Raw genomic sequence first — 27,747 nt, 5'->3', positions numbered from 1 at the left:
CTGCTCGTACCAGGTGACTGCTCATTTGCTAGGAGAGGTCACCTGGTACAAGTAGTAGGCAATGGACAAAGGGATTGTGGGGGCTGTAGTGCGGATGCGTGTGGCTTCTGCATGTCCTATGCAGTGCTGTAATGCCATACACAAATAGTGGCTTTCCTCGGTTGAGGTGGATGTGTGGCGGGCCAGATTGGGGGCCCCGCGGCAGGCTTTGGTTGGGGGGGGGGAGGGGCAGTTTGCCTTTGCCCCAGGGCCCCATGTATCTTAAACAGGCCCACGTATTTGTTATGCTGAATTCAAACACCAACTCTACACGTGAAGCCAGTGTAGTTAAATCTAGTCTTTCAGGATTAATCATCCATAAACATGGTGTAAATCTAGCTATGCCTGGCCCACAAAGCAGTTAAACAAAGTAGATTACATTTACAAAAGCCATCATAATTTTCTTTGAGAAATAAAACCACATCAGTCAGCTACTTGGCTCACATGTTTTATCTTTCTACAGCCCTAAGCGGGACATTGTGCCTTCGATGTGAAGGTGTATGACGGGTCATGTAGCAGGAAAGGCCAATGTAACAGTCGCTAGAACACAGGAAGTCGTCAGCCTGCGCAATGGGTGTGGCTTCAGATCAATAAGCAGTCGGCTTCACCGGATTTTGGAAGGTAGACACGGAGCTTCTCCACAAGCTGTCCCGGCCAGAACGCGTTGTCGTCAGATGTGAAGAAGTGGTGTGGAAATTTCCTCTGCAGCTTTCTAAAAAAATGTAAATTCAGTAAAATAGATTGGCTATTATCCATGGATTTGCCTGAGCAATGTAATCACTCCTTTGTGGGCAATCACGATGTGTTTTAAAGTGGAAATTAAAAATTACCCTGAAGGAAACCTGAGAAATGTAAAATGATGATATGCAGTAAAGATTATTATGTGATGATATCTGCAGTAAAAACTGAATGACAAATTTATAATTAGTTTCAGAGCAACACTCAGGAGAATAATATGCAAATTGTAATTGCTGCCGAGTTTGTCAAAAGCAAGTCCCTCCCCTCTGATGTTCCAAGCCTCTCTGTTGACAATTCAAAGAGGAATTTTACCGATGATACGGGAGTGGGGGGGGGGGGTGGTGGAATAAAGCAATAGATTACAAAGCAAGAAGTTAAAAAATAGAAGAAAGATCAAAAAATTATTAATTGCTGTGCAGTGTGTGTGTGTGTGTGTGTGTGTGTGTGTGTGTGTGTGTGTGTGTGTGTGTGTGTGTGTGTGTGTGTGTGTGTGTGTGTGTGTGTGTGTGTGTGTGTGTGTGTGTGTGTGTGTGTGTGTGTGTGTGTGTGTATATATATACATGGATAGATACTGCTTGCTTGGCAGTTGGAAACACACATATTTTTTCCCAAAATGCAACAAACTTTACAAATGGGAAACTGTCAGGGCAATGGTCCTGACATCACTATGTGGGAGGGGTTTTGCCACAATATCAGCCATACAGATGTCCCTGATGATCTATTTGAGAAAAGGAAAATATTTCTGATAGGGGGTATCAGCTACTGATTGGAATGAGGTTCATTCTTTAGTTTAAGTTCCACTTTAAAGTGAACCTAAAAAAACACTTACAGATGAGGGAAGCCTCTGGATTACGTAGCAGCTTCCTAAGTCTTCCTTGCCGCTGGACCCTCTGGAAGATCCGGCTGCGCTCATCTTCAGGCATGAGTGTGATCGTACCGCTCCCGGCCTCACCTGCGCAGTAGCATGAAGCTGATTGTGCAGTCCAGCTTACTGCACATGTACAGTACGGCCGTGCTTGTGTCTGAAGAGGAGCGCGGCTCTGATCTTCAATTCAACAAACCCTTGTTGGATTTCTTTGGGGGTCCACACTTGGTAATGGGGGACCAGAGGATAGCATGGGAAGCCTCTATAAGATCCAGAGGCTTCCCTCTTCTTTGGTAAGTATGAGCTTTTTTTGTTAAGTATTTCTTTGACTTTGGCACACTTTAAAGTTCTACCCAATACAAATAATAATAATAATAATAATAAAAAAAAAACAGCAGTCCTTGTGCTGACTAGTTCAGCACCACACATCTTCAACATCTCCTGCTGCCATTTTCCATAATGTGGGTAGATGTGTGGCCTTCTCCTCCCCCTGCCATCCATGCTAGAACTGCAGAGCCATAATCTAGTCCCACAAAGCCCAGGTCTGACAAAGTAATGCTGTTTGGCACAGGAATGCACGTACATCACCTAGTGCCTATGGCTAGTGATGACTAGTTCAGCACTACTCCCCAATCCTCACTGTTCCTTCGCCCAGTTTCCATAGTGTAGGGAGGTGTACAGCATCCTCCTCCACCTGCCAGCCATCTCTTCTACCCTTTGTGCTACAACCACAATGCCATAAATTAGATTGGCAATCCTAGCACATAGACACACGCATGCTCACCTAGTATTAGTCTGTGGGAGCTAAAGTGTCCAGAATTAGATTATAGCACCATAATCTTAGCAGAAAAGGGAAGATGGATGCCTGGCAAGTTTAGAAGGAGAATGCACAATGCACTATACTTATATACTGGGAAATAGCTGTGGAGTATGGACAGAATTGGAGAGCAGTGCTAAAATAGTAATAGCCTTGTTTTAAATTGCTTTTATTAGGACTTTAATATGATGGATCATTTCCCAGATCAATAGGGGATCTCAGATTACTCTACTTCCACTTTGCTTTATTTCACCTCTTTCCTTATTTCACCTCTTTCCTTATCTCACCTAGATCCTAATCTACCAAAAGAATCCCCTGCTTAGTCCTGCCGCTGTTGCCTAAGCACTAGACGGATGTAGCAAGTTGCTACACTTTGGTAACTGTAGCCATGCTCAGATTTTTTGAACAGATAAGGGAAACAACGCACATGTACAGGGCTGGATTTCTGGAGAGGCCGCACAGGCCCAGGCCTAGGGCGGCTGCAGCCCAGAGGGGTGACTGTACATTGAAGAGGGGTTGCTGCATATGGAAGGAAGCAAGTGCTTCCACTCTCCTTGCCAATATATGATTGTGGGTGGAGCTTTTGTATAAGGTGGGAGATAGAAGCGTATGTATTAGTATGCCGCCAGGCAGTTACTGCCACTGAAATTCCTGGTAGCATGAAATACTGTTCCCCTTCTGAGTTGTAGTAACTAAAGGGGGGGGGGGGCAATGAAATACGGGTCTGACTATTGCCAGCACCCGAATTACATGTACGCGGTCGTGGCCTATAGCATTACAGCTCTGGCCGCGCCGACATCAGGCACTACGCAGTCTTTTCAGTGAGACCAAATTACCTGCCTAGGTTATAGTACCCGCAAACAGCAAATTGGCACTGACAGGTTACACTGATGTGAGTAGGAGTTATCAGGCTTTTTACAGCAAAATAAGTGCTACTTACCCGGGGCTTCGTCCAGCCCCAATCTCCCAGCATGTCCCTCGCCACAGCTCTGCAGTCAGCTCTGCGCAGTACGCTCCAGTCCACGTGGTGGTGATCGACAGCGCCGCTCGCGCAGGCGCAGTACAGGCCGACCTACAAGTCGGCCTGACTTCATCGCCAGGGACCGGGAAGCAGCGGTGGCGAACGGCTGACTGCAGAGCTGTGGCGAGGGACATGCTGGGAGATTGGGGCTGGATGAAGCCCCAGGTAAGTAGCACTTATTTTGCTGTAAAAAGCCTGATAACTCCTTTAAGAAAACAAAATAACTGCTTTACGTTTATCACAATCCTACTATGTCCAGTCAAAATATAGCATAAATGGAAATCTTTATATTAATGTAATTAATTGTCCGGTTTTATTCTATGTCTGTAAGAAAGAGAGTCAATAAAGACAAGCAAACAGCCATGTAGAGGACAATATCCACCCTTGTAGCACTACATTGCAGGGCTCAGTCAACTCACCCGCTCATATCCTGAAATTGCTCAAATGTTGTCCAGCACTTCAGAGTATCACTCCCAGCTTTTTTCTTTCCCCTCACTTTGGTTTTGACCCAGGCAACATAGCTGTTTGGAGGGTAAGGTCCATTGCTTGGGGGGGGGGAGGGGAGGGGAGGGGTTGAGAGAAAACAGGGGATATGTGAATTATTTGACAGAAGAGAGATTATAAAGAGAGGGGGGAGAACAACGATGGAGAAAAGAAGATGATGGAGTGACAGATGGAGAAAACGCGTTGGGGAGAAAGGGAGAGTATTGATGGAGATGAAGATGGTGGAGAGAGATACTAGAGAGATTGTGGAAACTGAGAAAAATGGTGGAAAGTTGGAGAGAGATTGTGGAGAGGGAGAAAGATGGTGTAAAGCTGGAGAAAGATGGATGAGAGTTGGAAAGAGATTGTGAAAAGGGAGAAAGATAGTAGGGAGTTGCAGAGAGATGGATGAGAGAAGGAGATAGATGGTGTAAAGTTGGAGAAAGCTGGTAGAGAGTCGTTGAGAGATTGTGGAGATGGAGGAAGATGGTGGAGAGCAAGAGAAATATGGTGTAAAGTTGAAGTAAGATAGTTGAGAGTTGGGGAGAGATTGTAAAGAGGGAGAATAAGGTGGTAGAGACTGTATATTGGATTAGAGTTGGAGAGAGATGGCTGAGAGAATGAGATAGATGGTGTAAAGTCGGAGAAAGCTGGTGAAGAAAGACAGAAAGTAGAGAGTTGGAGCGAGATGGTGTAAAGATGGTTGAGGGTTGGAGAGAGGTGGCTGAGAGAATGAGAAAGATGGTGTAAAGTTGAAGAAAGCTGATGGAGAGAGAAGGTAGAGAGTTGGATAGAGTAGAGAGGAAGAAAGATGGGAGAGAGTTAGAGAGAGATGGTGTAAAGATGGTAGTGAGTTTGAGTGGAATAGTGTAAAGATGGTTGAGAGTTGGAGAGAGGTGGCTAAGAGAAGAAAAGATGTGGCTGAGAAAAGGAGAGAGATGGTGTAAAGTTGGAGAAAGCTGGCGGAGAGAGATGGTAGAGAGATAGTGGTAAGAGGGAAACTTGATAAAAAGAGCAATGTAGGAAAGAATTATTGAGAGGGAAAGAGAAAGTGCTATTAACACGGCGTATATTTCATTGTGGCCACTTACCATTCTCTGGGGGAGCGGTCTGCAACCTTCTCTCGTTTGGATGTCTCTGTAGGACCTCCTGCTGTTACTGAGCTCTTCTCTAAGAACCTGTCTTTGGAGTGAAGTGCTGAGCCAGGCTGGCGAAGATGCAGCTGCTCTCCTGATTCACAGATCAGCTTGTCTCCAGGATGTAACAAGGCTGCAGAAAGATAACACGAAATATGGTGCAATCAGCATTGATGCATCCTAGAGTCACTCCACTAAGCACTGCTCCCATCAGAACTGGCCATGTACATAACTCTAATAATATTCAAAGGAAGAAGAAATTCAAATTGTTTATGAGTACCATGAGAATCCATACACAGGTCATCAGCATTCCCCTATGGCAAGCAATTGTTCTCTTCCCGATCAAAAGTGAATTGGTTAGTTGTGGTTGATCTCCTACTATCTTATCCAAACAATCTAAATTAGATTTCAGCAGAACTGTAATAGAGAATCTGTCAAACCTCCAGTGTTGTACCACATGATGCAGTATAGAGTAATTCAGCCCTCAATCCCCGAATGCTCCTCCCCTGTTCTTTTGACAGAGATTTACCAATGTGTCCTATCACATGTCCACAATACATCAGCGCCAATTCTTTACCTTGTCTGTGATCTACCAAATGAAAGGCAGACTAGCCAAGACCCAAGTTATAAGGTCTCAAGCTTATGATGTTAATAATCGGTGGTGACACAGTTCCACAAAATACGAGTCAAATTTATCTTTATACATTTCTCATAAATCCAGGACCAAATATAATATGTCACAAAAATAAAATACAACCTCTAAGTGTAAATTGTTTAATTAACATAGAGCAAATAAGATCAGACGATAAACTTTAAAAAGTTCACTTACAGTGGTGTGAAAAACTATTTGCCCCCTTCCTGATTTCTTATTCTTTTGCATGTTTGTCGCACTTAAATGTTTCTGCTCATCAAAAAACGTTAACTATTAGTCAAAGATAACATGATTGAACACAAAATGCAGTTTTAAATGATGGTTTTTATTATTTAGTGAGAAAAAAACCTCCAAATGCACATGGCCCTGTGTGAAAAGGCGATTGCCCCCCTTGTTAAAAAAATAACTTAACTGTGGTTTATCACACCTGAGTTCAATTTCTGTAGTCACCCCCAGGCCTGATTACTGCCACACCTGTTTCAATCAAGAAATCACTTAAATAGGAGCTATCTAACACAGAGAAGTAGACCAAAAGCACCTCAAAAGCTAGACATCATGCCAAGATCCAAAGAAATTCAGGAAAAAATGAGAACAAAAGTAATTGAGATCTATCAGTCTGGTAAAGGTTATAAAGGCATTTCTAAAGCTTTGGGACTCCAGCGAACCACAGTGGGAGCCATTATCCACAAATGGCAAAAACATGGAACAGTGATGAACCTTCCCAGGAGTGGGCGGCCGACCAAAATTACCCCAAGAGCGCAGAGAAAACTCATCTGAGAGGCCACAAAAGACCCCAGGACAACATCTAAAGAACTGCAGGCCTCACTTGCCTCAATTAAGGTCAGTGTTCACAAATCCAACATAAGAAAGAGACTGGGCAAAAATGGCCTGCATGGCAGATATCCAAGGCGCAAACCACTTTTAAGCAAAAAGAACATTAAGGCTCGTCTCAATTTTGCTAAAAAACATCTCAATGATTGACAAGACTTTTGGGAAAATACCTTGTGGACCGACGAGACAAAAGTTGAACTTTTTGGAAGGTGCGTGTCCCTTTACATCTGACGTAGAAGTAACACAGCATTTCAGCAAAAGAACATCATACCAACAGTAAAATATGGTGGTGGTAGTGTGATGGTCTGGGGTTGTTTTGCTGCTTCAAGACCTGGGAGGCTTGCTGTGATAGATGGAACCATGAATTCTACTGTCTACCAAAAAATCCTGAAGGAGAATGTCAGGCCATCTGTTCGTCAACTCAAGCTGAAGCGATCTTGGGTGCTGCAGCAGGACAATGACCCAAAACACACCAGCAAATCCACCTCTGAATGGCTGAAGAAAAACAAAATGAAGACTTTGGAGTAGCCTAGTCAAAGTCCTGACCTGAATCCTATTGAGATGTTGTGGCATGACCCTAAAAAGGTGGTTCATGCTAGAAACCCCTCAAAAGCTTAATTACAACAATTCTGCAAAGATGAGTGGGCCAAAATTCCTCCAGAGCGCTGTAAAAGACTCTTTGCAAGTTATCGCAAACGCTTGATTGCAGTTATTGCTGCTAAGGGTGGTCCAACCAGTTATTAGGTTCAGGGGGCAATTTCTTTTTCACACAGGACCATGTAGGTTTTGAGTTTTTTTTTTTCTCACTAAATAATAAAAACCATCATTTAAAACTGCATTTTGTGTTCAATTATGTTATCTTTGACTAATAGTTAACGGTTTTTGATGGGCAGAAACATTTAAGTGTGACAAACATGCAAAAGAATAAGAAATCAGGAAGGGGGCAAATAGTTTTTCACACCACTGTACATCCGGAACTGTTTTACAGGGACCCAGGAAGATAAATGCGCTTATATCACCTTGACCAACTGGTTTTGCCAAAATAGCGCCATCAGGGTCATATAGGAGTGTCACGGTGTAGTTGCAGCAGTTATATTGCCCTTACATCATAAGCTGTAGACCTTATAGCTTGGGTAAAGAAGGTCCTTTGCTGAGGACTTGATATTGGCTGCTTAATTACATTTTGATTTGTGGTACGCTTATGCGCAGATATTTCTTACATTGACGTATCCTATCACATATTTAGTGGATAAAGTGCCCAAAATTGTTAAACATTTTATGGATTAAGCATGTTAAGGGTAATAGATTGCTAGTAGATCAATTCAATCTAAGTAGTCGGTCAGAAAAATCAATATGTGTATGGCAAGCATATCTGCCAAACACACATAGAAGAATGACCTGTGTGACCTTTCTTTCCATCCAGTAGGTCACTTTGGAGCAGATCTAATGAATAAATCCCTTGTTCCTTTATGCAAATAGATGTAGTCAATGTCAATATGCCACTTGTAGACGCCTTGTTGTGACTGCATTTATTCAGCAGGGCCACGTTGAATGGCTTTCTTTCACTGCAGACTCACTGTTCATTATAATGGGGGACTTCAACAGGGCCAACCTACACCAAGAACTACCACGCTTCCATCAGCATGTCACCACTGCTACACGGTCCTGAAAGATGCATACAAGGCCATCCCTTGGGCAGCACTAGGCTTATCTGATCACTGCCTCATCCACCTGATACCCACCTACAAGAGGCATCTGGAAACCGCAAAACCAGTCCTCAAGTCCACCAAAGTATGGTCAAGCGAGGCTAAGCTACAACTTCAAGCCTGCTTCGATTGTACATACTGCGAGGCCCTGCAAGCACCAAACCTGGATGAGTGGGCGGACAACATATCATCATACATCAGCTTCTGTGAGGATCAGGGTATACCAACAAGAACCTTCAAACTTTATCCAAACGACAAACCATGGTTCTCCAAAAAACTACGACATCTCCGGAGATGCAAAGAAGCTGCGCACAAGGTGGGTAACCAGGAAGAATATAGAAAGGCAAAAAACAACCTGAATAGGGAACTGAAGGTTGCCAAAATGAGCTATGCAGAAAAGCTAAAGCAGAATCTCTCCTCAAATGACACATGAGCCGTATGGAAGGGGCTTAAGGTCGTCACCAACTATAAGCCCCCCCCCCCCCTTCCTCAACATGCAACTCCCAGGTACTGAGCTTGTCGAGAACCTCAGTGACTTCTACTGCAGATTCGAGAACCAAGCAGCACCTCCAGGGCTCCCACAGCTGCCTGTTCCCTCCTCCACCCTACCTGTTCCAAATTCACCCTCTCTGGCTGTGAAGAGGGCGACACTCTGCGACACCTGTCATGGCTAAATGAGAGGAAAGCCTCAGGCCCAGACAGAGTGTCACCAGCATGCCTGAAAACCTGTGCACAACAGCTAGCTCCTATTCTCTCCGCCATCTTCACCAGATCCCTTCAGGAAGGCAAAGTCCTCGCATGCATCAAGAGGTCGACCATCATCCCTGTCCCCAAAAGACAGGGAGTCATTGACCTCAACAACTTCAGACCCGTGGCTCTCACATCTGTCATTATGAAAGCTTTTGAAAGCATGGTTATGCCCCTCCTAAAAGTCCACATATAGCCCCTGCTGGACCCACACCAGTTTGCATACAGAGCGAACAGGTCTACCGCCATTAACATTTGCCTGGAGGTTTATGAACACCTGGACAGACTGAACTCATAAGCCAGGATCCTTCTCCTTGACTTTAGCTCGGCGTTCAACACCATCAGCCCCCAAATACTTCAGGAGAACCTGGTTGCACTGAAAGTCCATCCTACCCTGCGCCTGTGGATCACCGACTTCCTCACAAACAGATCCCAGGTCGTCAAGCTAGGAGCCAACCATCTCTCAACCAAGGACCACCAACACGGGGGCCCCACAAGGCTGCGTACTGTCACCGATCCTGTTCTCCCTGTATACAAACGACTGCAGATCCACAAAAAGCTCTGTCAAAGTGATCAAATTCACTGATGACACCACCATTGTTGGCCTTATTACCAATAACGATGAGTAGGCATGCCATTATCAGGTTGAAAGAATCTGCAACTGGTGTAGAGAGAACGGATTGGTCCTTAAAGGGGCGCTATGGCGAATTACTGTTTAAATATAATGCAGCATAAAATTAAGCCATCATGCAAAAGAAGCTGCAATCAAAAAGCTTTAGTTTCAGAAAAATAAACAGAGCTGCTTGCTCAATCACTTTTGCTTTCAGTAGCCCGTCATTTGCATGTTATGCGTCGGACTAAACAGACCAGTACATTAATCACAGGGAAACATCTGGTATGACTGTATATTTTTTTCAGATCTCACCTCCCTGTCACCTGGTTGTTTTTAGTTTGTCCGCACTCACGAGCCAGCCGAGCAGCCCGCTATAAACTGTTGTAAAGCAGCGCTTCATCACAGCGTATACTGAAGCCATGAAGGACCCCTGCGATCTGTCAGGCAATAAATCAGCCACCTTATCTCGGCTATCTATCTGCCCCCCTCCCCCTGTGTTGTTAGCAAACTTGCGTAGTATCTGCTGTACAGATCAAAGGTGGCAGATCTGTATATTGTACAGCACTAGTGCCTATACATACTCATTACATATGTTTTTCAAGACTTCTACAATTACCTCTCCCTAATAGACAGTCTACATTGTTTCTATTACATTAAGGCACTAGTGCTGTACAATATACAGATCTGCCACCTTTGATCTGTACAGCAGATACTACGCAAGTTTGCTAACAACACAGGGGGAGGGGGCAGATAGATCCAAATCCAAATCCAAAAAAGCTTTATTGGCAGGACCAAATACATTTAGCATTGCCAAAGCAAAACAAAACATTAACATGGGGAGGGGGGATTGTGGGAATGAGGGAAGGATATAGGGGGTTGGGGTATATAGTCCATAGGTGTGTGGAGGATGTAAGGGACAGCATGGGGGACTGGGATATACAGTCCATAGATAGCCTAAATAAACGATTCTGATTCTGAAGTCCTCCAGGGGCAGAGAGTCCCTGGATGGATGGTACATTACACACAAAGATGTTACTTACCTTGTTCCAGCAGCTCTTCTGTGAGAGGAACATTATAGGCGTGGCATAATTTTAGGATCTTGTGGTATTGTTGCAGTTCCTGTCTCCTGTACAGGTCCACCAGCTCTGCTGACTCCTCCCCCAGGGTAACTGGCAGAGAATGAGCATCTACGGCAGCATTGCCTGTGCGCACCAAGCGACACTGTTCTAGCCAATCTAAAAGCCGAGTGTTGCTCTGGAAGGAGAGAATGATAACATGAACCATTACATAACTGACTTATCTGCATGCATGAGTTCCCAAGAATGGTAAAACCTGACAATGCCTCAACGTGAATCTTAGGTTCGAGATCATCAAAGCATACATAGAAATGATCATTAATTATCAGAATAGCACCATTGAAGACAGGGGCAAAAGCAGGATTTTTAAGGGGGGATTCCTGAAAGGTCCAGAAGCACTTATGTCCCCGAGTGCTTCCAAATACAGGTGGCTCCATACTGCCCATGCACAAAAGTGTGCTGGCGTATTACGGAGCTGCCTATCTTTGGAAGTACTCAAGGACATGAGTGTTTCTGAGGGCTTCCGGTAGCAGCAAATTTGAACAGGGGACAGCGCTGGAACAACTCCCCGAGAGAGGAACGGGAGATAGACTTAGTCTGGACAATACACATAGCGCAAGCGATAGCCATATGATGCAGGGATATATGCATCTGCGGATGATGGCGGCGCTATATAAATAATAAAGAATAATAATTTGCCTCACCAGGATTGCACTTTTATTTAGCTTTCCTGTATGACAAGAAGACACAGCTAGCCAGCACTAGGGGAAGAGGGAAACAAAGGTGAATGAAGGAGGGCTGGTGCACACCAAGAGGGCTTCTTAGCGTTTTTCAAATCGACAGTGATTTGGAAAGTGCTTATTCTATGAGGGTGTTCCCACAGCAGCGTTGTGATTTTTTCAAAATCACAAGTATACTGCATGTAGCATTTTTTTGAGCGATTTATTCAGAAATTGCTCTGAAAATCGCTTCACAAATTGCTAGCAATTGCTATTGTGATTTTGGCGTGCACTAGCCCAGAGAGAGGAGGAGTGGAGAGAAATTGAGAATAGCCTGAGATGGAGCAGAGAGCTTATCTGTATTGCAGTCCCACATCACACAGAGGCTACTTGCCTGTAAAATGACTCATGTCCCTGCTGGTCTCTCACACAAGTCAGAAAGCAGCCCTCCTAGAGTATAGGGACTGTCAAAAACGTTTTACCTTGTTTAACACCTTATCAGCACATGCAGTCATTATAACAATGGGGAAAGACCAGACAGATTTTTGCCCACGGACCCTCCAGGCAAGCTCTGCTCATGCTGTGTATATTTACCAGCTTGCCTGCCCTTTAATTGCACTTTTATCAGCTAGCCTAGTATTTTACATTGCTTTACAACAACAAACCTGAATACACCAGCCCAGCCCTAAATCACTGAATGAAAGGGGGTCTGGGGGAGATTGCCCCCCTTCCAGCCAGCACTAGGGGAAGGAGGGAAACAATGGTGAATGCAGAGAGAGGAGTGGAGAGACTGAGATAGAGCAGATAGCATATCAGTATTGCAGTCCCACATCACCCAGGCTACATGCCTGTATTGTGTCTCCTGTCCCTGCCAGCCAAATCCAAAAAAGCTTTATTGGCAGGACCAAATACATTTAGCATTGCCAAAGCAAAAACAAAACATTAACAACATGGTGGGGGGGATTGTGGGAATAGGGGAAGGATATAGGTATACTGTCCATAGGTATACTGTCCATATCTGAATACGCCAGTGGAAGAGTTAATACTGTGGTTGAGAAAGGGCCCCTAATGGGCTCCTCTGGTCCAAAGACCCCAGTGCGATCACAACCTCTGCATCCCTTATTGTGACACCACTGAATCTAACCATACTGCTAAAATCCAACTCCAGGAAAACAAAAATGTGGAAAGTATGGAAAGGGATTAAAGCTTCTTTTAAGATGTTACTGCTGTTTGGGCAGATTTCCACTCATTTCCTGTTCCTGGAGCCACTGGCGTAGCTAAGCAGCTATGGGCCCGATGCAAGTTTTACAATGGGACCACCCAAGCACTCTATACATAACAATTGATACAGCGCACCAAAACCTGCCAATGGCAACTACAGTGTCAGAGGTGCAAGAAGGGGATGGGGAGCAGTTTGTTAATGATTACCACTATTCAAAGTATCTATAGAAGTGATTATTATGAGCACAGGACCAATAGAGAGCTAATACTGTAGTTGAGGTAGGGCCCTTTGGGGCCCCTCTGGCCCAAGGGCCCGGATGCGGTCGCAACCTCTGCAACCCCTATTGCTACGCCCCTGCCTGGAGCACCATGGCTTCAGTAGGTCTTAGAGAAAGGAAATTATACTGAGCCAAAAAAACTTGATGGGGAGGATTTTATCTGTAGGAAAAAAGGTGCCACACTTACAGTAGATACTTACCTCAGTAGAGTCCAGAGGCTTCCCCACCCTCCTTGACTCCACTGATCCAGCACTGGAACCCCACATACCTCCTCGACCTCTTCAGCATGGTGACACGGAGCCATTCAAACCCGAGCAGCTCAGTGCTTCTAGGTGGCTACACTCATTTATGGACCGGAACATGGCCGCAAACTTCCAGAGGGCCCCAGCGCTGGATCAGTGGTCTCGATGAGGACATTGGAAGTCTCTGAAGAATCCAATGGCTTTCCTCTGCTGAGGTAAGTATGTCAATGTTCTCTCCTTTGAAAGTCATAGGTTTGATTTAAGCCCTACCCAAACCATGCCAATAACTGTACCTTAGCTCTCCTCTTCCTCTCTCGATAATTCTTCCCAATCTCCTCCATGTCTTCATAGCTGTTAGGTCTCATTTCCTCCAAGCTAACAGGTGGCACTTGTAGGAACTGTGACTTGCTGCTTTCACTGTGGTCACTGTGGCCCTGGCTGACCTCCTTCTGTGTATCCCTAGCACTGCGCAGTGAGGAGGAGAGTGCTGAAGATGGCTTGGTCTCACCACAGTCACTTTTCCGGTCTATGGTAGACCTGAAACCTTTTACTGCCGCTGCAAAAACAGAATTATCATTCATACTGCTAAATAGATAAATTAAACAAATAAACTTTAACATAGCATGTATACCATACATGTCAAAATCTAGCCCACAAAGCTATCAAATATGGTCTGCAAGTGGTTTCCCCACTTTGTATTAAGGTTGGCACACTCTAGACCACCAGGGAATCTTTATTGGAGAAGCCCTAGTTCACCAGCAATGTTAAAAGGTGGTAGGGGGCGGTTTGGGGGGGGGGGTCGGAGGGGGCACTAGACACCAGGGAACTGTGCAGGGGAAGAGGGGGGTCACTAACTAGACACCATGAGACCGTATAAGGGAGGCAGGGAGATTATTAGACACCAGGGAACTGTATAGGGGAGAAAGGGATACAGACCACTAAACGCCACAATTGTATAGGGGAGGGAGGGCCTCTGGACACCAGGGAACTGTATAGGGGAGGGAGGAGGGCCACTAGACACAATGGAACTGTATAGAGAAGGGAGCGGGGGCAGTACTACAAGGAGGTGGTAAAATTGGCCAATCAAAATTGGATGTGTCTACACACCTTTTTTCAATGCCCACTCCAAAAATTCGGCATGGAGTTCTAACTTGTATAGAGGGAACACTGACAATCTACAGTCTGTGTTAGATATTGCATCACCGTTTATCAGCATTGCTGTTTCTGGGAGGTCATGATTTACAAAACACAACCTACTTCCTCTTGCTGGACCTATAGACACTCCCCTCCTGTGCTGTCCCATGTTCTTCTTCCACCACAAGTGTCGGCCCACAGATAGCTCCTTATAGTTGATGCGGTTCGGTTGCTTGCTGCTGAGCGAGATGACCAGATCATCACACTGAAGGTCACTGATGGGAATATCGGCCTACAAGAGACACCAGAACCTTCCCGTAAATTAGGAAGCAACAGAAATGTTCCTTCAGCAATGCAATAAACATTCCAATTTTATACCTGGCTTATGGTATTACACAGAACAATGCTTTGCACATATCTTTTAACGTGACCTGTAGTGCCTAAGCACAGAGCCTAGGGACTATTGGCTAGCTAGATCCCGAATTGGCCAACTTTGGGAATTACCCGTAACATATATACTGTATACTAGCTGAAGACCCGGAGTTGCTCGGGTATGTATTCGGTTGTTGTTGGGTCCAGCCACTTTTTCTAACCTTGACTCACAGTCAGTCAATCTCCAAGTTTCTGAGCTTTGGGGTCTTTGGGTCTTTATATATATATATATATATATATATATATATATATATATATATATATATATATATATATATATATATATAATGCTTGTTAGTGGTATTATTTTTCTTGTGCTTTATATTATCTGCTTGCTGAAGGTAATATTGCCACAAGGGAAGGGGGCGGGGGGTAATTGTCTCACATTTTTCTCCATCCTGTGTGTTCTAAGAGAAGTCCCAACTACTCCCCACTCTGATCAAAATGGTTGGAGTTCCATTTTAAATTTGAGCTGTTGGTGATCATGGATTGCTGATCTTAGTTGGAAGTACTGTGCTATGGTAGAGAAATCAATGACACAAATTATGTTATTACTGTAGAAACAATGAAGCAGGCCAGGAACATCACCTCTTTGCGGACAGCCTTCCAGTCCTTGCTGGAGATCGCCTTCTTCTTCCTCTTGTCGGTCTGGTTGTAGATGTCCACAAGACGCAGACGCTGGTGATGCAGGTAACCATCCAGGATGGCCAGGGCGTCTGGGAGGGGCTGCTGGATGGACGGTGTGACAGCACTGCGTTGAGCACTCCTCAAAATACTATGTTCTCCCTCCTAGAAACATTAAAAATATAAGAGTGTCTAATAACTATAAAGAAAAACTATATCCTCTAACAAAATTAACGTTGCAGAACCGGGATCACACAGATGCAGATGTTGTGGAACCGGGATCACACAGATGCAGCAGGGTCAGACAGAGTTCTTTTCTAGCAGGTGTGCGTGCGTGTGTGTGTGTGTGTGTAGGTGGGGTCGGTGCAGAGGGAGGGGGGGCTTATTTTGTGACATCACCTCACACCTCAGCTCCACAAGCCTATAAGGGGTGTGTCCCTGACCAGGCATGAGGTACTTGACCATCCTGCAAAATAGAGCAGTTTCCCAGCAAGGAGGTCCAGTGCTATAGTCTGGAATTAGCTATGCAAAACCGCCATGGGTGGGAAAGACTGCTTATTTTTGATAGATGGAGGCCATATTTGAAAGGTAAAATAATATCTGACCCTGGAACTCAGTTTATAATAACTGTCTCTTACAGAACCCGACATCTCCTCAGTGGTCCGATGATGGGACATCTGACTTTTAGAACATCTGTCAGCCATTTTATCTTGCACTCGTGCTTCCAATGCGGTCAGGTAGGGTTTTCCTTGGAACCACTTCTCTAGATCCCCCATGCCGTCCAGTTGGGCCCTCAGTTTCTTTCTTTCTGATATCCAATCCGAAACTTGCTGTTTATCTTTAATATCTGCCTTGGTGGCTAACATCCAATAGTGATCTGATCTAGTGGTGATATGGGAACCCACAAGTGACACTGATGTACGATTTGATGCATCAGACTCTGCTTTTTCCATAGGAGGGGCAATGATGCGCCGAGTCCGAGATTTTGGTGGTCCAAAAGTCCTGGAAGCCACTTTGAAGAAGAGTGTCTGTGATAGGTCACGTTGCTTATACCTCTGGATATCATGGTCAGAGTCTCGGAATGCAACCTCTTTGGACATTGTTAAAATGAATGCTTCGCTGTATGTGTCCCCTTGTGGCTGAGGCTAACGGCATGGTGGAATTGGAGGCATGATGTCCTGTTTAGAGGGAGAAAACGTGCTTATTTTAAATGCTATTTATATAGCATCAACATCTTCCGTAGCGCTGTACATATTTCAGAACAAATATTGGGGAGCATAGATTCATGGGAAGTTCAAAACTCTGTACACTAGCAACCGCCCAGCTGGTGAACGGGAGCAGCTGACAGGTGGGGAATTCAATGCCTTCAACAGCCTGTAGCAAAGATTCTTTAATTACTGTGTTTTTTTTCCAAACAGATTAAACCTAATGACATCTTCAAAGAAGATGCTTCGTTTGGAGCTGCTGGTGCAGTGTGAGCCTCTGTTGTCGTATCTCATTTGGCTGCCTAGTGCACCCAAACGAGTGCGCGGCCGTAAGAAGTTATACTTACCTGCTCTGGAAGGCTTCTTCTCTTCCTCCAACGGCGGATCTGAACTTCTGTCAGGTCTTCTGGGTCCCAAACAAATGATATGACGTGATCGGGATCCAGGACACCGTGTCAGTGTTACAGCGCCACCCAGTAATGGAAGAGGGGTGATGGAAGAGACTCTTCCTCTGTACAGCGGACATGCGCTCCTGGATCCCGATCTCATGTCATATCATGTGATTGGAACCGGGAAGACCTGCCGGGAGTACGACACTGCTGTGGTAGAGGAAGAAGCCGATCCAGCCGTCCAGACAGGTATGTATGAGAGGTCCTTACCACCACCCCTACCCTGCTGCTATGTACCCTGCCGCCAGGTACCCTGCCGAGCCTGCCAGGCTGGGGAAGGCACACTTCCCCAGTGACATGAAAATTTCAGCCCTGCAGCCAAATAATGTTTTACTTTATTTGACTGCTAAGGGGTTAATTGGATTGATAAATACAGTGCTATAACCAATTACTTGTCTGTCAGTGCTGAACTAATTCACAGTAATACCTTGGATTACAAGTAACTTGGTTTGAGAGCACTTTGCAAGACAAGCAACATTTTTTAAAATGGTTGACTTGATAAGCAAGCCCTGTCATGATATACAAGCACAGTATGTAAACACGCATCAGTACATCATAACTGAGCCAATGGTTCCTCTCCCATTGACACTGCAGGATTGTAATCTGAGCGTAGGGACTGTACAATGTCACATTTCCGTGAAATCCCCAAAAAACAACTTTTATCGTTTTTTTGTCAAAGCCACACATAGAAAAAGATTGGTGTGAGCCAACAGATTCTGTTATAGTGAGGGGCCTTTCACACTGGTGCCAGAGGCGTAGCTAGAGTTTTCAGCTCCCGGGGACAAAGACTATTAATGCGCCCCCCCCCGCGCCAAAAGGGGGCGTGGCCACACAATAAATGTGGGCGTGGTTATGGGTGGAGCCAAATGTATATGGAGGTTAGCAGGCTCACGCTCACCCACCCTCCCTCAGTATGTACCTTCCAGCATGTTCCAAAACATATTCAGCAATCATGAGCTCCCCCCATCAAGACAAATTCAGCAATCATGAGCCCCCCCCATCAAGACAAATTCAGCAATCATGAGCAAACATGAGGCCCCCAACATGACCAACTCAGCAATCATGAGGCCTCCAACAAGACAAATTTAGCGATCTTGAGGCCCCCAACAAGACAAATTCAGCAATCATGAGGCCCCCAACAAGACACATTCAGCAATCATGAGGCCCCCAACAAAACAAATTCAGCAATCATGAGGCCCCCAACAAGACAAATTCAGTGATCTTGAGGCCCCCAACAAATCATGAGGCCCCCAAAAATAGGTAGCCCCAGGTCTATAGGTGTCCCCAGAATAGGTGGCCAGCAGTATAGATGTCCCCAGAATAGGTGACCAGCGGTATAGATGTCCCCAGAACAGGTAGCCAGGGTTAGAGATGTCCACAGAACAGGTAGACAGGGGTATATGTGTCCAGTATATGTAGGCAGGGGTATGTGTGCCCAGTATATGTAGCCAGAGGTATATGTGCCCAGTATATGTAGGCAGGGGTATATGTGCCCAGTATATGTAGGAAGGGGTATATATGCCCAGTATATGTAGGCAGGGGTATATATGCCCAGTATATGTAACCAGGGGTATATATGCCCAGTATATGTAGGCAGGGGTATATATGCCCAATATATGTAGCCAGGAGTATATATGCCAAGTATATGTAGGCAGGGGTATATATGCACAGTATATGTAGCCAGGGGTATATATGCCCAGTATATGTAGCCAGGGGTATATATGCCCAGTATATGTAGCCAGGGGTATATATTCCCAGTATATGTAGGCAGGGGTATATATGCCCAGTATATGTAGCCAGGGGTATATATGCCCAGTATATGTAGCCAGGGGTATATATGCCCAGTATATGTAGTCAGGGGTTATATGTCCCCAGTATATGTAGGCAGGGGTATATATGCCCAGTATATGTAGGCAGGGGTATATATGCCCAGTATATGTAGCCAGGGGTATATATGCCCAGTATATGTAGCCAGGGGTATATATGCCCCGTATATGTAGTCAGGGGGTATATGTCCCCAGTATATGTAGGCAGGGGTAAATATGCCCAGTATATGTAGGCAGGGGTATATTTGCCCAGTATATGTAGCCAGGGGTATATATGCCCAGTATATGTAGCCAGGGGTATATATGCCCAGTATATGTAGCCAGGGGTATATATGCCCAGTATATGTAGCCAGGGGTATATATGCCCCATATATGTAGTCAGGGGGTATATGTCCCCAGTATATGTAGGCAGGGGTATATATGCCCAGTATATGTAGGCATGGGTATATATGCCCAGTATATGTAGGCAGGGGTATATATGCCCAGTATATGTAGGCAGGGGTATATATGCCCAGTATATGTAGCCAGGGGTATATATGCCCAGTATATGTAGCCAGGGGCATATGTGCGTAGAGTAGGTAGCCGGGTGTCCCCCTCCCTGGCTCCCCAGCAGGAGGGGAGCAGCGCAGAGAAGAGGGAGAGCTGCTCTCCCTCCCTCGCTCTCCCCTCCATTAATGTCCGGGTGGCTGGCACCGGCGGGCGGAACTTACCTCCGTCCCGTCGCAGCGCCTGATGGAACTGTCGCTACTCTGGTCGTGTCCAGACCAGAGCAGCGGCTGCGGCACCCAAACTTCCGGCGCTGGAGCGAGACGGAGGTAAGTCCCGCCCGCTGCGCCAAAGACACCCGTACATTAATGGAGGGGAGAGCGAGGGCGGGAGAGCACCCTAAGGTGAGAGAAGGGGGGGAGATGGCCCCCTTCTCCACCGTCCGCATAGCTCTCCCTCTTCACTGTGCTGCTCCCCTCCGCAGAAAAAAAAAACAAAACAAAAAAAACCAAAAACAACAAAGCAGCTCAGCTGGGCGCCCTTAGGGACCCGGCGCCCGGGGGCACTTGACCTACCCCGACCCCCCCTAGCTCCGCGCCTGACTGGTGCGGTGCAGCATTTTACCACAGCCTAATGCTAGGACAATGAAAGTCTATGTTTTTTTTAAATGACCGCCGCAAGTTTTACGTGTCGCACATGTGCGAAAGTGTATTATAGCAACACGCTTCCGCGCACGTCATCAAAGTGAGCATCTGCTGCCAGACTGAGATTCCCGCGTACTAGCACGGTAATCCCTGAAGGCCTGTTTTCGGCGGTGTTGTCCCTGGACAGCACCGCACCGCTACCGCCAATATGCAGTGTGAAACCTGCCTTAAATTCATCCTACACTATAACCATCATTCTCTCATTTCCACCAACCACAATTGTTTTCAATACATTTTTCTATCAATGTTTTGGATTGTGGAACGAATCATCCATTAATTCTTATGGGGAAATTTACTTTGATAGAAGAGTGCTTTGGATTACAAGCATGTTTCCGGAATGAATTATGATCGCAATCAAAGGTTACACTCAGAGCCGGGACAAGGTCTTCCAGCACCCAAGGCTGAGACACCAAAGTGCGCCCCTCCATCCCTCCCACCCCAGCCGTCACACACTGATTGCCATTAGACTAAGAGGCGCCCCAGGGCCCCCAACCTCCCTAATACCTTAATCTCTAGTTATCTGGCTTGCAGTCACTGCTATGTATCCCCTTTTCCTATTTCTTTCTGCTTTAAACACAATTGGGAATGACAACTGAATGAATTGTGCGCCCCCTCCTACACTGCGCCCTGAGGCTGGAGCCTCTCCAGCCTCTGCCTCGGCCCGGCCCTGGTTACACTTTATTATTGAATCCCACTTTAAATGTAATTTAAAGAGGAACCGTAACCAAGAATTGAACTTCATCCCAATCAGTAGCTGATACCCCCTTTTACATGAGAAATCTATTCCTTTTCAAAAATGGATCATCAGGGGACTCTGTATGGCTAATATTGTGGTGAAACCCCTCCCACAGTGTGATGTCGGCACCAGGGTATTGACATCACATTGCGGGAGCCTTGTTGCATTGTGGGAAATAACAGCATTTTCCAACTGAAAAATACACATCATCTTTTCCACAGACATCACCTGCCAGCAGTAAAAATGTCGCCGTGTGTCAGAATGTAAATCAGGGAGAGGAAAGATTTTACAACAAGCAAACACTGAGGTTGAATGTTTACTGTCTCTAATCAGTGGCAGCCTATTAAGTGTCTCAGAGTAATGCTGGGAATACACGTTTCGTTTTTTAGGTGATTAGATGGTTCGATAGATAATTTCCAACATGTCAGATGTCCCTTTCGATTCTTTCGCTGCTCGATTTCTGATAGAAGTGAATGGAAAAAGATAAGAAAAACGAGCGAAAGATAAGAGAGTCGACTGCAGAATGGAGCGGCAAAAACCATAGAGAGGAGAAACGAGCGCCAAAAACATTCCCAGCATTATAAAAAGGTCAATACAGTAGTTCATGTATTTTATCTCTCCCTGCCCTCACAAGTTGTATTCTGGCAGGAACATTTTTATGGCTGTCATTTGCTTATCAGTGATGTTTACTATATTCCCGACAAGGTACAGACATGACAGAAGCTGTCACTTCCATGCCTGGAAATTAACTCTTTCAAGCAGCAAAATAAAACAAGTAAAACACTCTGGTTAGTAATATGTTCTGTACTGTACAAAACAAGTATTTATCTCATCATGTCACCTAAGGTACACTTTAAGATCCAGGTTATTATTGGCCAATCGATTTTTAACATGTATGGCGACCTTTAACCCTTTGCACAGCTTGATGCATAAGAGAGTGTGACCTCTATTCAATTAACCTTTTCTCCTGATCTTATCCTGGGTGATATTTTCACACCCTGGCTGTCAATAAAATGCTGCTTAAGCCACCTGAACGCAAGAAAATTATTAAGATAATTCTTTAAATAATTTTGACAGTATGTTTTTACTTACAGTACTTTTTTGGTACTTTTTAATGGTAAAGTGATGAAAGGTTGTTTTAAAGAGAAGATTAAAAATGATCTCTTAAGAGAAAAGGTTAATTGAATAAAGTCCTATGAAGCCAGTAATGTGACTTGTTGACTGTTCTTTTTAAAGCAGAGAAATGTATAATAATAGAATAATAATCTTGAATAAAAGATGGGGTGCCATACAGCAAGTTGCTCCAGAAAGTCACTTACATGTCCCCAAGACATCTCTGCAGACCCCAGTAAATGTGGTGCAGAAAATAAGAAAGACCCTCCCAGAATCCCTCACATACCTGCACTGCCAGTACAGCCAGTCAGACGCTGCACTTTCTCATGTTGTTGTCTGGTGTCTATGGCGACAGCTCCGCCCAAACACTCTACAGCCAGAACTCACAGCCAGAAGTGAGCTCTGCAGTGCACACAGAATGGCCTGTTCACTACTTGTGCTACACACCCAGCCAGGGGTCCGGACTGATAACATCATTACTTTGGCTCTGTGGTAATGACTAAAGAGCAAGAGCCAGCTTTTTTTCTCATTACCTACTACTACATATACAAATTAGTTCCCATCAGTTACTGTAGTTGAAGATATAAAGGCCTGTTCTAGGATTTAAAGGATGGAAAGAGGTTAGAAACATTTGAGTATTTTTATTGCTGTCTGTGTCCTTATTGGAGAGATTTTCCTTGCTTCCTGTCCCTGGGATCTCCTGTGAGAGAGATATGGAGGCTGCCATATTCATATCCTTTTAAAGGCTACCAGTTGTCTGCTGAAACAAGCATGCAGCTATTAGTCAGACTTCAGTCAGATAACCTGACCTGCCTGCTTGTTCAGGGTTTAGGGCTAAAACTATCAGAGGCAGAGGACCAGCAAGGCTGCCAGGCAATCAGCATTGTTTAAAGGGACTCCGAGCAGTTACTAAAATCAAAATCTGAACTTACCTCGGGCTTTCTCCAGCCTACCGCAGGTCGGGAGGTCCCTCGGCATCCATCTGGCTCTTCTCCCAGGCCTTGGTCAGAAATGGCTCCCCGGCGACACTGGGCCCGAGTGTCGGGCTCCTTCTTCCTGATAGATGACGTTAGTCGTCACCACGCCCGCCGCCTCGCGTCATCAAGGCGGCCGGCGTGACAGTACTGCGCATGCACGATTAAACCGCGCATGTGCTGTACTGTCACGCCGGCCGCCGTGATGACGACTGACATCATCTTTCAGGAAGAAGGAGCCCGACACTCGGGCCCAGTGTCGCCGGGAGCCATTTCTGACCAAGGCCTGGGAGAAGAGCCAGATGGATGTCGAGGGACCTCCCGACCTACGGTGGGCTGGAGAAAGCCCCAGGTAAGTTCATATTTTGATTTTAGTTACTGCTCGGAGTCCCTTTAAAAGAAAATAAATATGGCAGCCTCCATATCCCTCTCACTTCAGGTACCCTTTAAACTTGCAGTTTTAATATGAAGGGACTCAGGGACAGGTAATGAGAAATGCAATGAAAACTATAGGTGATTCTGAGTATTCCCTACAATTATTATTATTTTGTATTCATATAGTGCTGACATCTTCCGCAGCACTGTACAGAGTATATTGTCTTGTCACTTAAAGGACAACAGGGGTGACATGTGACATGATGAGATAGACATGTGTATGTACAGTGCCAAGCACACAAATAACTATGCTGTGTTCCTTTTTTCATTATCTGCCTGAAAGAGTTAAACATCAGGTATGCAAGTGACAGTTTTTGCCCGGGTCAAACTGGGTCGGACTGGGTCAGACTATAGCAGAACCCTTAATGATAAGTAATTACAGCCATAAAACACGTAACTATCAGTAAATGGCTTCTGAGAGTAGGAAAGAGATAAAAAGGTTCAATAATTAATATATTTGAGCTCTGGCATACTTCAATGAAGGTGTCATTGAGCAGAGCCAGAGACAATGAAACAGATAATAGATTTTAATATAAAATGAAACTGTGGGATATACAAAAAAAAAAAAAAAAAGTCATTTTTAAGCGACTGAAGATAGATACAATTGTTTTTCTCATCAGTTTATTGTCACTTCAGATGTCCTTTAACTGTCACTCATAGGGGCTCACACACAGTCTAATCCCTACCATAGTCATATGCCTATGTATGTATCGTGCAGTACATGTATCGTAGTGTAGGGCCAATATTTAGGGAGAAGCTAATTTATTTATCTGTAGGTTTTTGGGATGTGGGAAGAAACCGGAGTGCCCAGAGGAAACCCACACAGACACGGGGAGAACATACAAACTCCTTGGAGATGTTGCTGGGATTCGAACCAGGAATCCAATGTTGCAAGGCGAGAGCACTATCCACTACGCCACCGTGCTGCATACATTCTCTGTCACTCTCAAGATGTGTATGGTATGCTACACGCAAGAAAGGCATGCATAGACAGTACTTCTGCCATTCACATCATATGCGCTCTACAGCAGTGCAATGCGCTATCACACTGCTGAATGAATTTTTTGGCAAGAGCAGCACTGACCCATTCACTGTAGTGAATGGGATGCGCAGTACATAGTGGCACAGATGGCGTGTGACGTTGTGTATCAATCGCATGGCCACCTGGGTTTAATGATGTGAACGAGCCTTTAGGCTGCTTTCACAGTAAGACGTTACAGGCGCACGTTAGTGCAGCCTGTAACGCAGCCTAACTCACAGCAATGAAAACTAAATGGGCTGTTCACAGTGCCCACGTTGCTTTACATTTGTAACGCTGGACGTCAACTTAAAGTCCTGCATGCTGTGCGTTATATGCGGCTAAGCCGCGTTAGACTGTTTGCACATGCTCAGTAATGTTGGAGGAGGAGGTCTCCCCTCCTCCTCCGTGGCCAGCCACATGGCTAATTAATATTCACTGCACTGTGACGTTCAGAGTTTACTTTCCAGGAGCGGCCGCTCTGTGCGGCGATTGGCTGGTGGGACCACGTGATGCGGATCACGTGGTCTCCGCATACCAGAGCACAAAAAAGGTGCACCAAGCGCTGCATAATGCAGCTCTAGGTAGCGTCCTGCTCCAACACCACCAGGTGTTGCGTTAGGGGCACGTTATGCGACCTATAACGTCCCCTAAAACGCAACGTCCTGGTGGGAAAGCAGTCTAAGAGCAGCAATAAAAATCCACAAACCGGCTCTAACTCCACTTTCCACCTCTGAATTGGACCTTTTAGTTTCTTTTAACACTTTTACAAAAAAATCCTTCAGGTTCTGGTGGTTCTCTCAGGGGCCTATTTATAAAAGGTGGCAATCTTGCGATCTGCTTTTTGCCACATTTATAGTAGTTGTCCAGCTAAAAATGATTACCAATTTAATGAGGGATCACTGTAAATCACTGGCAATAATGTGTCAGCTCCACTTTACAGGACCAAGAACAAAAAATTGTGCATGCTTAAGAGGTTAATTTGTCCCAGAGTAAAATGTGCTATCAATTATTTATTTCCTATGTAGCTATCACTAACAGCAGGTAGGTTTGAAACTAGTCTATCTCCACTTAGGCTTCGCTCACATTATAAATCGCCACACTATCGCAAGCCATGAGCGATTTATAGAGCGCTTTTAAAAGCGCTTTCTCCTGCGATTTGCGCTTAGAAAATCGCTTTTGCTGAGCGATTAGTTTATTCTTGTCAGTCAGGAAGTGAACTCTTTGTACTTGATTCGCTAAGACAAATAGCATGCCATATCCAAGTTAACATGCCTTATCAGAGTAGCATAGTGAACGTATGCCTGCTAATTGGCAATGACGAGAGATCCACTCGTCCTGCCCTGAGCCCCTGCGGGTTTGTAGTGCTCGCGATGCTACTCTGATAAGGCATGTTAACTTTGATAAGGCGTGCTAACTTTGATAAGGCATGCTATTTGTCTTAGTGAATCGCCCTTTGACCTGGGAAATAATAAATACAATACATTTTTTCTTAAAAGTGCTCGTGAAAATTGCAATTCAAAGCACTTTTTCAAGTTCTTTGCGGTTAACTATACCTTCCATTGAGCAAAAACGCTCAGAAAATGGTACATGTAGCACGTTTGCGAATTTAATAAAATCGAAACGTGCAAATGTGAACACTCATAGGAAATCATTGCACAAGCGCTTTTAGGGCGATTTCTAAAATAGCCAACGCTTTAAAAAAAAACAAAAAACGCTCATAGTGTGAACAAACCCTTACGCGATTTGCAGGATTTACAAAAGTTCTCCCTGAACGGAGGTTGTACAGTCCAGCTGCCAGAGTGGTGTGCATGAAGAGAAGTGCAAAACCAGTCATAGCTGTCAGATATTTACTACCCACTGCTTACACAAACTGATCATCAGCTTATATTGTGGTGAAACCCCTCCCACAGTGTGATGTCAGGAGCATGGCTCTGACATCACACTGTGGTAGCCTTGTTGCATTGTGGGAAATAACAGGTGTTTCCAACTGCCAAAAAAGCAGTATCTCCTTCCACTGACATCACCTGCCAGCAGTAAAAATGTCACCATGTGATAAATGTCTGAATGTAAATTAGGGAGAAGAAAGATTTTACAATGGGCAAACACTGACTAAATCATTTATACATAATTATTGTAAAAAAAGAAGCACATTTTTATTACATAATTTAACTGAGTTCCTCTTTAACCTGAAATAGTATTATCAGTACATACTGCACCACATCCGTCTCTCTCTGTCTCCCCAAGCACTAGTTTAGGTCTTATTATTTGCTCATGTTGAGGACATTTCCCCTCATGTCCTGTGTCAGCGACACAACTGGGCCCTGACATGGTTTACTGGAGAATTTTGCTGCTCCAAATCGCAGTCATTGAGCAAGTCATTGCAATCTGTCTCCAAGAGTTAAGGGTCGTTTCCATATAGCGCGCTTCCAGGCGCACTTTTAAAACGCGATCGCAAGGACAGCAGACAGTGCAGAGACTGCACTGTTTCCATTCATGCGCGACAATACACTGCTGAATTGCCACGCATGGTTTACTGCAATTTGGGGCTATTCAGCCCGCGATCCCATTATAATGAATGGGATCAAAAGCTCCGCTCCCCGGCGTTTGACGCACATTGCAGAGTCGCGCGGCTCTGCATTAAAGTGAAAATGAGCCCTTACATTTGGCGTCTCTCCTGACAGCTAGGCAACACACCTGTAAAGTAACAGTGGGTTCCAAAGTCATTTAGCACCAGGTCACCTGTAGGGGAAACAGCAAAAAAAAGGCGCTGCACCTTAAAAAAAAAAAGGGCACCACTATAGGCACCATGAGAGCAAAGCTGCAATTTGCATAGCAGGAAGACTCGGCGCCCGCAACCAACTTTGCTCCCATTGCCGCAAATCTCGGCTCTGCTGTGGGGGCTTAAGCACCACTGGGGAGGGTAGGTTAAGGGTTAGGCGACACCATGGGGGGGGGGGGGGGGGGGTTCAGGGTTAGGCATAGGTAGAGGGACGGTTGTGTTAGGTATCAGTAGAGGGAGGGTGAGAGTAGGGTAAGTTTAGTCACAGAAAAATATTGGTAAAGATTACCAATATTTTACTATCGGGAATCCAGTAGTAGAATATCGCTACTTTTTAACGATATTCCACTAGCGGCAATACCCTGGCCCTTTTTTTTCCAGGCCCCTTTTATTTCATACACGCGCCTGTAGGCCAGCAGAAAAATTATTGCCATGTTAACCAGTTTCCGACCGCGTCATGCCGACGGGCGTGGCCGCCCCAGGACCGCCTAACGCCAATTGGCTTAAAGTCCTGGGGCTGTAATTTGCAAAAGATCGCGCGCACGCTGCGCGCGCATCTCATGCTCGGAGGGCGGAGCTCCGCCCCCTCTTCAGTCTCCGAGCGGCTATTGCCGCTCAGGAGACTGTTAGACGATCTGCGAGATC

General features: G+C 45.2%; 2 protein-coding genes across 4 annotated transcripts in view; one reads left to right on the top strand and one right to left on the bottom strand.

Annotated features, from left to right (window-relative positions):
• Positions 1-474: 474 nt before the first annotated feature.
• Positions 475-22,267, bottom strand: EFCAB12 (EF-hand calcium binding domain 12). Of its 2 annotated transcripts, none has more exons than XM_068252770.1 (9): positions 22,180-22,267; positions 16,013-16,552; positions 15,339-15,539; positions 14,442-14,610; positions 13,478-13,740; positions 10,689-10,902; positions 5,055-5,232; positions 3,900-4,025; positions 475-751 (listed from the first exon to the last, which is right to left on the bottom strand). In XM_068252770.1, the coding sequence occupies exons 2-9, from the start codon at positions 16,472-16,474 to the stop codon at positions 622-624; spliced, it is 1,743 nt and encodes a 580-aa protein (XP_068108871.1). In that variant the 5' UTR covers positions 16,475-16,552; positions 22,180-22,267; the 3' UTR covers positions 475-621. The 2 variants fall into 2 exon arrangements, with proteins under 2 accessions (XP_068108871.1, XP_068108869.1); XM_068252768.1 differs by having other exon boundaries at positions 22,100-22,182.
• IFT122 (intraflagellar transport 122) overlaps positions 22,256-27,747 on the top strand; it is a 148,878-nt gene continuing 143,386 nt past the window's right edge. For both annotated transcript variants that reach the window (XM_068252766.1, XM_068252767.1), the window contains exon 1: positions 22,256-22,513. The gene's annotated coding sequence lies outside the window, so the exon portion shown is untranslated. The remainder of the gene's footprint in view (positions 22,514-27,747) is intronic.

Source organism: Hyperolius riggenbachi, chromosome 9, assembly GCF_040937935.1.
Source record: "Hyperolius riggenbachi isolate aHypRig1 chromosome 9, aHypRig1.pri, whole genome shotgun sequence".
NCBI classification, from domain to species: Eukaryota; Metazoa; Chordata; class Amphibia; order Anura; family Hyperoliidae; genus Hyperolius; species Hyperolius riggenbachi.
This window is presented reverse-complemented; position numbering and strand designations above follow the sequence as displayed.